Genomic DNA, 12,296 nt, shown 5'->3' on the forward strand with positions numbered 1-12,296 from the left:
AAACGGAAAGGCAGCTGAGGCAGCGAATATATTCGCATCTTTACTGTATAAAAAGGAGATACAAAAACGCCTTGTCAAAACATATTATTCAAAATGGAAGTGAACATACATTTAGTTTTATGATATTGGAGTCTATTACCCAAAATCCAAGAGGGGGTGATTATAAAAATTTACTATCATACAGAGAACTTTGGTGGCAAGTTTATACAGATGCCACCTCACCCCCTGGAATAAATGATTACGTTTCCATAAAACCTCTTTTGTATATAAACTAATACAATATTAATTAATATTGAGAGGGAAGCAGTTAGAATAGTTTAAATTATTTAGTAAGAACATGCTATTTATTATATAGAAAGAATACTATAATGTGAACGCATATGTGCATTTTTTAATATTTTTCAACATTAGCAATATGTGCTCTGTTGCTTTTAAAGTTAATTGATGAATTATTTGTATTTGGCGCCAAAATATCTTATTTAAGGAGTATGTGTATTTTTGTACGTTGTTCTGAGGAAGCTCGGTTATCGAGTGAAAGCGCTAAACGTTATTAAACATTTGGTTTTAATTTTTGTTTTGGCATTCATCTATAGTGCTGAATTAACTGTGTGAGGAGGCAGTGTGCTTGCTTGGATTGCTGCCGTACTGTGTTTTGTATACTATTTGGTCCAGCTTGCAGGCTTTGGGATCTGAAAAAGCACTTTAATTGGCCCCTCCCAGTTATTAATAAAAATACAAAGTAATGAAATCCATCTATCTTGCTTCATTGTCTAGTTGTCAACTTACACATCTGTCTTTGAAATCTGTTGATTACATGCTAAATGGGTAATGAAATAGTTTTTACTGTCCTAGAAATTCATGAACAATTACTCATTTTCACTGTGTAGTGTTACCTACATTTTTTCAAACGATTCTCCTAAGCTTGTTCTGTTTATTGTGATCAGTTATTTCAGATGCTGGCTTCCGTCATCATCTCTTTATATTTGTGAACTGTTGTACTTTTGTTTTTTTTTTGGGGATGTTGCACTGTCAAGTGTGGGAGCATAGATATTTCTATTTTACTTTGTCTTTTGTTACATTGATGTAGGTCACTGCAGTATGATTTGTAAATTCTTTGTGTCTCACATACATTTTGGACTTGTGTTGATCTAGGAATCCATAACAACCGAACACACTTCTATGAAAGCGCTTTTATAGCCCTGAACCCCCCCCCCCACTTTAATATTCTCCCTCCGAGACCGCACTACAGTGGGGAAAAGGGAATTTTCCCTTATCCGCAACATAGTACAGCCTCGGCAACAGGCATACTTACGTGAAAGTGCTTCTTTGGTGAAAAGCACTTTCACATAAGTATGCATCGAGCAAACGCCAGAGACCCGTATAGATATATATATATATATATATATATATATATATATATATATATATATATAAAACAAGTATCTGACCATCAAACAAAATGCAAATAGGGATTAAATAACATACATTTAGCTGCCTCCTCTAAGAAAAGTCCCCGCACCCAATGGCCATAAGGCTTAAATGAATTTGGAACAAGGTTACAGGAACACCCTACCATTGTTGAAAGCAGTTTTTAGAAAGAAATGGTTGACAGGAGAAATATGCACAGACTGAGACAGAAAACAAAGCAAAGCATGCCACACTCTGGTATCGTAGTATGGTGATACAAATCAGGATACTATAGCATGGTGGTACAAATATGGACATACACTTTACTAGGATCGCAGTCAACCTTTAGGAAATCTAGAAAGTATTTTGGATACTTTTTGTAAGTTATCCATTGATTTGTCAGAGATTCTATTATTCCAGAAAGCACGGACATTGACAGCATACAAAAACAATAATTGATCTTGTCCACAATGCTGCTGCAAGCAAGGTAATTACTTTAGTCAGGAGCAAACTGTTGCATAGTGCTTGATCTCTCAACTGTATCTATTTTGGAAGAACACTTATTTTCAGGCCTGATATCTTCTGACACATGATGCACCTATTTTCAGAGGTATATCTATATTTTCAGGCTTAATGCATCCCTTCACACATTTTTCCGAATACCCCCATCACCACATATGATTTTTGACATTGTATATTATATAGAAAACCATACTACATGACTAACATTCTAGTGGCACCAATAATTTAAAGAAAAATGACACATATCCTACATCTCCCTTTTTCAGAAGCAAACAAAATTGACCTTGCGTGGTAATATTTTGCAATATAATTCACTAAACTCTACAGATTTTACACTGTATTTTTGATAAACTGCCTATTTTTACCATCATTTTTGCCCCTCTGTTTTTTAAATGTGTCTCTGAATAGTATCCCACATTTCTAGTGGAAGTAGGAAGAGTTATGTGCTATTTGGTATTTAAATTCTATGCTTTCTACCTATGTTCAGTGTCTGCAGGTTGAGAGGTAAGTGCTCCCCATGAGTGTAAACTACGATGCAAGGATGCTTTCACTTGGATCAGATTAAATCATACTTAGCTGTCTGCTAGCATTTCAACAGTACTTCCAAAAGCAAGACATTTGACTTTTTCACAAAGACCAAAATAGTGTTTGGTGCTTCCCAATGATTTTTTTTCCTGAATAGTGTAAAATCATTGTTTGCAAGTACTTAAGACATAGTTTGTGAAAGCAATGCATTTTTAATCATAACCAAAAATGCTCTATATTACTTCCCTCAAATCATTTTTGACAACACACACACACACACACACACACACACACACACACACACACACACACACAAACAACTATCTCCAGTCCAGTCCTAGTGCAATCCAATATTTGGCACTGACACATGTTTGCTTTAGAAAGTTATATAGTTTAGTGACCCTACTGGGTGCCATATTCCATGCTGCAGCTCTGGCGCCCATCTTTAGTGGAATTCTGGGTCTGATATTTAGACACACACACATATTGACAGAATCACTATGCTGACAAATATAAAAATCCAGGTACATGCCACAAGCCTTGAAAATCTATCAGTGCCAGTAACATGAGAAGCAGAAGTAAAGAAATATTCATCTTTAACACAGATACACATCATTATCAGTAGGTTGCTTTAGTAATAGTTTTACCTGGTTTTAGGTGAAAATGACCCAATTAAATATAATTTCTTTTTCATTTTCTGAAGAGTGTTTTATTCTAAGGTTGACAATTAAATACAAAAGTCATTTACTTACATCACTAAACATAAGCTTAGCCACCATTTTTAGAATGAGATAGGCCCAGTATAAGTTCAGAATCTGAAGGATAACAAGCATCACATTGAAGAAGTAATACCCAAAGAATGGGGGGTAAATATTCACTGGGTACACCCATGTACAGTGAATAATCCTGTAAAAAAGAATGACACACATTAAAAGATTTATCTTAAGAATATGCTCACACTTTAAATGGATGCATAATACAATAACTTTAGAGTGAAGCAGGTATTGTAAGAAAACTCAACCACAGAAATTAAATATGTATGAGTTATACTGCAGGGATGTCATTTTTTTTCCATTTAATACAATTCAGAAATGTGCCAATGATGAAAATTCAAAACATTCTGCAAAAAGCATGCAAATTAAATTTGTATTGATATATATATAAAAATGCAAAAAATGATTCAGCTAAAAAGTATGCAAATTAAATTTGTGTACATACATATGTGTTTAAGTATATATATATATATATATATATATATATATATATATATATATATATATATATATATATATATATATAGATTCACTTTATAATCTTGAAATTCAGTATCTCGAGACCATAAAGCCAAAAAAATAAAACACCGAAACCTGAAAACCATGAAATTCAAAACATGGAACATAAACACGCCATACACCACACAACACATACATCAACCTCCTCACATTAAAACAAACAAACAAAACACACACCCCTGCTACTTATATATACTAACTCCGAGGTTGCACCAAATAGAAAAAGACAGTAAACTTATCACTACACACTTCAGTCCCCTCACACACTCACATCACAAATGTACAAACACCACCACTTTCAACACTTATACACTCATACTCTTACCTACCTACCCTAACCCACACCTAAAACTTCCAAACACATTCACATACACTCAAATCCCTACCCAAAACCTATAAAAAATATTCGCTTACCTTAATCTCCAACCATATCCACATACAAAACATAAACCAGGCACACAGTACATCCCACATCCAGTAGCACACCACCAAAATCGCGAATTCGACATTTCCGGATTCACGGTTATGGGGTTTTGCTATTTCAGAAATTTTCTTTATAGTCTCGAAAAACTGAAATTCAATATTTCAGTATTTCGAGATTATAAAGTGAATCTATATATATATATATATATATATATATATATATATATATATATATAGATATATAGATATACATACACACATACATACACACACACACACACACACACACACACACACACACACACACACACACACACACACACTTGTGTGTGTGTGCATGTGTAAATGCTTCCTCCAACCTAAACTATAGATTGTTTTCTGACTGTTAGTTCTAGTGCTATTATTATGAAACCAGTGGTCTAACAATTATAGAATCCCCCTCCCAGATGGGTACTACAATTGTAGTTCTACCAGTCACAATTTCTTTTTTGGATGACTCTATACTTACAATCACATGTTTGCTTGGTACTGGCACATGACATGACATCACGCATCAACTACATAAGCACACCCACCCTTTGAGCCTGACAGTTCTTTTCTGGGGGGGTTTGACATTTCCTTAAAATGTCATAAACTGAAATCACAGGAAGTCAACAAGAGACCATCCCAAGTCAGACTACACAGACCACTGGTGAGACTGCTTCAGTTTTACTGGTGTATATACAGCCTACTTCCCCCAGTCATGAGCATTATTCAAGCTGTAAACAAAATTGCTCCTCTAGCTCAATACCTGGGACACCTCATCGCAGTGTATTCAAATGTTCATGTAATTCTGCCATTTCCATGTCACCTATGCACTAGCCTGCCAACCTTCCATGTTATCCACTTCATGGGCATTAATGTTCTGCAGGATCAACACACAGTATACCCTAGCAGTGTGAACACTCATGATTCTGCAGTTGTATGCCTTCCCTGCCACTGATGTTATCAAGCCTTAATGCAACAAGCCAACACAGTAAACTATGCCAACACTATGGCAGTTTGAGTCACAGAGATTGAAGGATGTGATCCCTGATTCACCACAACTGTCAGATTACATGGTTACCCTATTCACAGCCTATGACTGTATTCCATTTCACAATGCTGCCATCAACTATCTCTATGCAAGCAGTGATGGTTGTATTCTATCCACTCCCCAATGTGTGGGAATGGTGATGTTTGATGCACAGTATGACCAGTCCATGCACTGCTCCATATAGACACTGTGTGATAATCACGCCATATTGTTTTCTGGGTTGTCTGTGACATGGACCACAAATGTGGATCACATGCCTGCATTTTCCTAGGGTTGTCACCTGTCAGGATTTTTTCCCTGACTGTCAAGAAATTAGTGTCCAGAAATCATGATCTCTGTCAGGAAATCTAGTTATGGTGAATATTTGAAAGGTATTTTAAATCACACTGACAGCTAGCAAATTTCTAAAGCATGTCGCCTATGTTTACTGTTGCACTTTGATTTTCTCTATGCATTCAAATTATTTTCAAACAATGGTCTTTTGTTTATTTTAACTGGCATCCTGGGTGATGTGCAATGTGACCATTACTATGCAACTAGAATACTCAAAATAATTTTCTTCATGATGTATCTTTAAAAGAGTACACAAAGCCTAAAAAGTCTGAAAAAATCTTTTTACAAATGTGAAACTATTGGTCTGTCCTCCAATTGCACTTTATGTTCTCTGTGGTAAAATTACATATGCTTTTCTCTTCTTGGTATCAATAATATTGTGGATATGAATAAAACCTGGGTTCAGAAAAAAAAAGAAGTTGTTATGTCTTACCATAACATTCCATCTGTGTTGTTGATCTTCATCCATTCATCACCAATGGGTTGTCAGTTCTGTCCTCAGAACAGAGCCGACCTTATACCAACCTCGCGCCAGCAAAAACTCTCGAGCTAAGCTTTTACCCATAATGCCCTTCTCCCTGTTACCTCAGATCGAGTTTGTCCATTATTAGTAAAACAGAGGCAGTTGCTCTGCAAGTACCCTATTTCAGGACTTGGACCCAAAGCATCCTCCAGGAGCCTTAGGAGGGGGAAGGAGGGTGGGACATGAAGAATGGATGAAGATCAACAACACAGATAGAAAGTTATGGTAAGACATAACTTTTTTATTTGATGTTGTTAATCTTCATCCCATTCATCACCGATGGGACAGAGTCCCCAGCTACCTCGTGTCACTTGGGCAGCCCTATGGAAGAATATTTCTGAGCACCATTGAGCCAAATGAAGCTCTTCCCCTGGAGACCAGATTCAATTTGTAATGAGTGATAAAGGTATGAGGAGTAGCTCATGTAGCTGCTGCACATATATCATCTAAAGAAGCTCTTGAATGAAAGGCCACCGAAGTAGCCATAGATCTAGTGGAGTGAGCTTTGACTTTCTGTGGAATAGTTTCTTTCTCATGATGGTAGATGAACGGTATACAGTCTCTGATCCATTTAGAAAGGGTTACCTTAGAAACTGACTTTCCCATCTTAGGACCAGAAAAGGAAACAAATAGCTGGTCAGATTTGCAGAATGGAATTGTCCTATCCAGATAGAATTTCAACTTTTTGTGTACATCCAACGAATGTAGACAATATTCTCTTCTATTTGAAAAATTCGGGAAAAAAAACTGGTAGGTCAATAGTCTGGTTAATGGAGAAGTCTGAAATCACTTTAGGGAGAAGGGAAGGATTTGTCCGGAGTGATACTCTGTCCTTGTGAAAAATCAAATAGGGACATTTTATGCATAGAGCTTGGAGTTCTGAAATTCACCTAGCTGATGTGATGGTCACCAGAAAAAGAGATTTTCTTGATAGAAATTTGATGTCACAAGTTGCTGCAGGTTCAAAGGGAGGTTGCGTCAAAGATTACAGGACTAGTGTAAGGTTCCATGGTTCTATAGGTTGTCTGATCAGGGGTCTAATGTGAGAGACTCCTTTCAGAAAGGTTTTACACAGATGATGTGAGATCAAATTTAGAATTCCCAAAACAATTATGAAAGTTTGAAATGGCAGCTAGGGGGACTCGTATAGTGGAAGCTACAGCGCCATCTGCAAAAAAATTTGACAAGTACTCCAGTATTGCTATAACTGGGGCTGTGTATGGATCTAAATGTCTCTCCTTAGACCAAATCGAAAATCTCTTCCATTTATCCAAATAAAGTTTCCTGGTGGATGGTTTGTGAGAGGCCAGAGTAATATCATGTACAGGAGGAGAAAGAATGTTCTGCCTGGCTATTAGTGGAAGTGAAGAAACCAAGCTGTCAACTTGAGACTGGTTAAGTTCAGTAGACTCAACCCTTGGGGGTGAGAAATCAGATCTGGAATTGAATGCAGGATCCACAGTCGACATAATAGGTGAGTCCGAAGAAAGGCGAACCATACTTGTCAAGGCCAGTCAGGGGTTATGAGGATCACTTTGCTTTTCAACCTAAGAGCTTTCTTCAAGAATTGGGGAATCAGAGGAATGGGGGGGTAAGCATACAGATGTCCCGTGGGCCAATTGAGGATTACAGTATCCCTCAGGGACTTCCCCTGCAGGAGAATTAGGGCAAAGTAGCTGCTGCATTTGTGGTTGAACGGGGAGGCGAATAGGTCGCAGCAAGGCTGGCCCCAATGGTTGAAAATGTTCACTACTATGGATGGATTGAGGGACCACACGTGAGGCAGGAGAATACATCTACTGAGCTTGTCCACAATCACGCTGGCATCCCCAGGAATATGCGTTGCTATTAGAAAGTGGTTGGAAGCTGTCACCCATTGCCAAATCCTCATGACCTCTCAACATATGAGGTAGGACTTGGTTCCTCCTTGTTTGTTCATATACCAGACTACTGACATGTTGCCTGATTGAATGGCAATTGTCCCAGAGGGAGGGACAGACTGGAATGCTTGCAACGCTAGAAGCACTGCCCTCAGTACTAGGACATTGATATGCAGATTGACCTCCATTGTACACCACGTGCCCTGGACTGTCATTCCCTGACAATACCCCCCACCCCCACCCTATCAGGGAAGCATCCATGGTCACAGTGGCTCTGGACTGAGGAGAATGGAAGGGGCAACTCCACAGTTCTGTCTCTTGCCTCATCCACCATCTTAGGTCTTGTTTGCAATGATTTGTTATTCGTATCTGGAAGGCCAAAGATGCTGATTTGGGTACCACTGAGATAAAAGAAGCCATTAAAGGAGTCTAATGTGAAGTTTCGCAAGAGGTACCATTGGTATAGAAGCTGCCATAGACCCTAGTAGCTGAGGGACCTCTCGTGCTGACACTTTGTTTTGACAGAGTATAACCCAGAGTTGGAGCCTTAGTCTTTGTAATCTGTGATCTGGAAGAGGGATCAAACAGTAGTGGGTGTTGAATACTACCCCTATGAACTCTATGGATTGGGTCAGCATCAGGTTGGATTTCTCCCAATTTATGGATATTCACAGAAGGTTCACCAGAGATAGGGTGTATTTCAGGGCTGTTACCAGCAGATACATGGTGGGGGCAGTGAGGAGCAAGTCATCTAAATATGGAGACACCCAGAATCCTTGCAGTCTCAAATGAGCTGTCGCTACTGCCATTCATTTGGTGAACACTCTGGGGGCTGTAGAGAGTCCGAAGGGAAGAACATGGAATTGGTAGTGATTGGCTCCCAGCCAGAAGAGAAGTAGCCCTCTGGAGCGCTTTTCCATTTTGATGTGGTAATTGCATCCTGAAGGTCCATTGAGCACATCCAATCAACTTCCCTCGAAAAAGGGAGAATGAACTGAACCATGACCATGCGGAATTTCATTTTTGTGATGAACTTGTTTAAATTGCTGAGATCCAGAATCGGTCTCCAGTCCCCTGTCTTTTTTGGCACCAAAAAAAATCTTGAGTAAAATCCAGATCCACGCTGGTCTGGAGGGACTGCTTGGATGACTCTTTTTTTGACACAACCTTTTTATCTCTAGGGCTGCTTCTTCTCTTTGACTGGGTGGAACATCGGGAATATGGCTTGGTGGCTTTGGGTAGGAATCAAATGGGGATGTGATAACCTCTGGTTACTATCTTCTGCACCCAAGAATTGATGGTTATTGATTGTCAGGCAACATGGTGCAGAGAGAAATGTCCCTTGACTGCTTCCAGAGGAAAGCAATTGGGCCGTTCTTCAGGAGCGCTGATAGGATTGTTCAGAGAATGAGTTTCTGGGTCCCTGGTTATGTGGGCACCCTCTGCCTCAGTAGGAGTGCCTTCCAGATGAGTTACCCCCTCTGCCTCTGAGAGTAAACTGTAAACTCACCATGTGTGTCATGAAAAGGACCCTGAGACATCTTGTGCCACAACTTTTCACTCCTGTGATTCCTGGAGAAGGAATGCTGGAGGTGGAAAAGCATACACCTACAGCAGACAGGGTTTTACCATCCTTCTCACACCTGGTTAGTGTGTCCTTCACTTTTGGGCTGAACAGGGCAGATGCTTAGACTGGAGCATTCAGGAAGGAAGACTTAAAGGGATCCATGATATTACACAGGTGCATACAGGTGTGACGTCTCATAACTATGCCTGAACCTGCAGCTCTTGCCACCACTTCAGTTGCATGGGATATTAACTTCATGGAGGAGTTCAATATCGATTCCAGGGTCACCAGCTGTGAGTCAACTTTGTCACTTACCTCATCAGACACCTGTCCTGATAGAGTTCCAGAGAGTTTGGAGATCAAGTCTCTTTGGAGCCTCGTAAAATGTGCCAGATAGTTCAAGGACCATATGGCAAAGGTCAATGAAGCAAAGACTTGCTTCCCTAATCTGTCTACCACCTGAGACCCCCTGTTAGGTGGGTGAACAGTCTGGCTCTCTTCAGCAAGCTCTTTCTTCGTGGCCGCCGCCACCACCATAGCATTTACTGGTAAACCTTTAGACCAATGTGGGCTCTCCTCAGGGGGGGGGATAGAATTTTATCTGGTCTCCATGGGATTGGTTCAGATTCTTCCAGGCCCGCTGCACCACGAGCTGGACTAGCTCATATGCAGGAGGGGTCACCCAAGAGGTAGCTGGATGAACATGAAAGGCCTGCAGGAAAACGGATTCCTTAGAGGAAGGATTTTTGGGCTCACCCCTCTGTTTCAACATTTCAAGGATGTCTTCAAAGGAGACATTTTCAGGGGTGACTGTGGGGACACTTCCTCTTCATCATAATCTGTATCCTCTGTAAGAGGCTCCTCAGGGGATTCTACGTGCTTCCTCTTGCATGACTTCTTCCATGGCACCTCCTCAGTGGGAACTTCTGAGGAGGACTTGGAAGAAGGGGCACCCCACAGTAGGGTATCCTGCAGGTCTTGAGTTTGCTGTCCTGAAGTGGTAGCTTGTGACAGCTGCAGCTCAGGGGGAGGAGATGTCTAAGGTTCCGACGCCAGCGGTTTCCTTCCAGAAGCAAGCGCCCTCTCCATCGCCTGGAAGGCAGGCCCACCCGAAGAGGGATGGGAGCCTGGAACTGATCAAGACACCCTTGGAACCGGGGTTACACCCCTCTCCGCCGAGCCTGCCCCCGAGAGAGGAGCCTCAAGTGGGATCAGTGCCAGCAGGGGCCCTGGGTCTGAGGACAGAACCATATATACCCTTGAGACTGTACTCAGCACCAAAGAGCCCACTGCCCCATCCCGGGCCTGAGGAAGACCTCACACCAAACAAGCCGAAGACCAAAGGGTTGGTTCTGGCACCACTGTGAGGTCCACTAGTGGCATTGAGGATGGGGGTACCGAAAGGGCCATTGGAATCGAAGGCTTTGAAACCTGCAAAGAAGTCAAAGGAGGAGAGTAGGAATGGAGTCCATGGAGGAACGGTCCCAAGTCCGGTATGTGGTTGAGTCTTAGTAGGTGTAGGAATCCCCCTGGCTTTGAGCATCTGGTCCACAAGGCACACCACATCAAATTCAAAAAGGCTCCTGGTGGATCTAGTGGATATCCCCAATGGGGAATCTGGTCATTCAAGGAAGGGGCTATATATCTGCCTCATAAAGGGGTTCACTGATGGGAAGTATCAGGTCCGTGCTGTGGAGTTCAGCAGCACCACTATCTCAAGTTTATAGACAGGGAGTGGAGCATTCATGGTAGCCATGGGTACTGAAGGCAGACTCTGTGCCGAGACAATAGTCGGTACTGAAAGGGGGGTGGGCAGTGATCATTGGTGGCTCAGTAATGAATGTAGTCATAGTCACTAGTACCGGAGATAAGCTCGGTGTTGAGACAACACTCAGCACTGAAGAGGGTGAGACAATTGGCAGTGTGGATGGTGCTGTAGACGTTACTAGCATTGAAACAGGTGTTGAGGAAGAAAGAATCATAGGCGGAACCAAGGCCGGTGTTGAACAGACTGGCTTCGACTCCGACGACAATTTTGGCATCTTAGGCTTAGTTGGCTTATCTAACACATTAGACAGTGAAGCAGGCACAGAATGTGGTCTCTTTTTCTCTTTTTTAGGGGGGGGTGAACTCTTCAACGCAGAAAGAGCTTCTGGAAAGGGAAACTTAAGGAGGATCTTCAGAATTAATTTATTTTTTCGTTCATTTATGGTACTAAATCCTTGGCAGATAGAGCACGGTGGATTTACTGAGAGATGAGGCACTCCCAAACAGTAAACACAATCATCATGCAAATCACAATTTCACATTTTCCTATAACATTTCAGGCAATGTTTGAAGCCTTCTTCTCAGACATACTAAACAGTCAAGTAAAACAGCAAAGAGAAAAACTATATATATATATATATATATATATATATATATATTTTTTTTTTTTTTGGAACAAGGAAGAAAGGGAGGAATACCAGCAATGGTATATAAGGATTACCACAAGGGTAGGGAGAAAAGCAGTACCAACAATGGTACTAAAGTTACCGAAAGGTAAATAGGGAAGAAGGCTGAATGTAAAAGGGAAAAACTAGCACCAGTGAAAGCTAGACAAAGGGATGAAGAAATATAAGTAATTACTAGCAAAACACTAGTAAAATATCAAAAAAAGTTCAACTTAGCTGAGATCAGGCTTGGATGCGGCTTTACAGCTACGAGGCAAATGAGATATGAGGTCACAGGGAGAAGGGCATTGTGGGTA

General features: G+C 40.8%; 1 protein-coding gene across 1 annotated transcript in view; it reads right to left on the minus strand.

Annotated features, from left to right (window-relative positions):
* CERS3 (ceramide synthase 3) overlaps window positions 1-12,296 on the minus strand; it is a 734,999-nt gene that overhangs the window by 169,700 nt on the left and 553,003 nt on the right. Inside the window, exon 11 of the mRNA XM_044078405.1 lies at window positions 3,207-3,360. Within this exon, the coding sequence (XP_043934340.1) occupies window positions 3,207-3,360 (154 nt within the window). The remainder of the gene's footprint in view (window positions 1-3,206; window positions 3,361-12,296) is intronic.

This window comes from Protopterus annectens, chromosome 7.part0, assembly GCF_019279795.1.
Source record: "Protopterus annectens isolate FY-2018-M chromosome 7.part0, PAN1.0, whole genome shotgun sequence".
Lineage (NCBI taxonomy): Eukaryota > Metazoa > Chordata > Ceratodontiformes > Protopteridae > Protopterus > Protopterus annectens.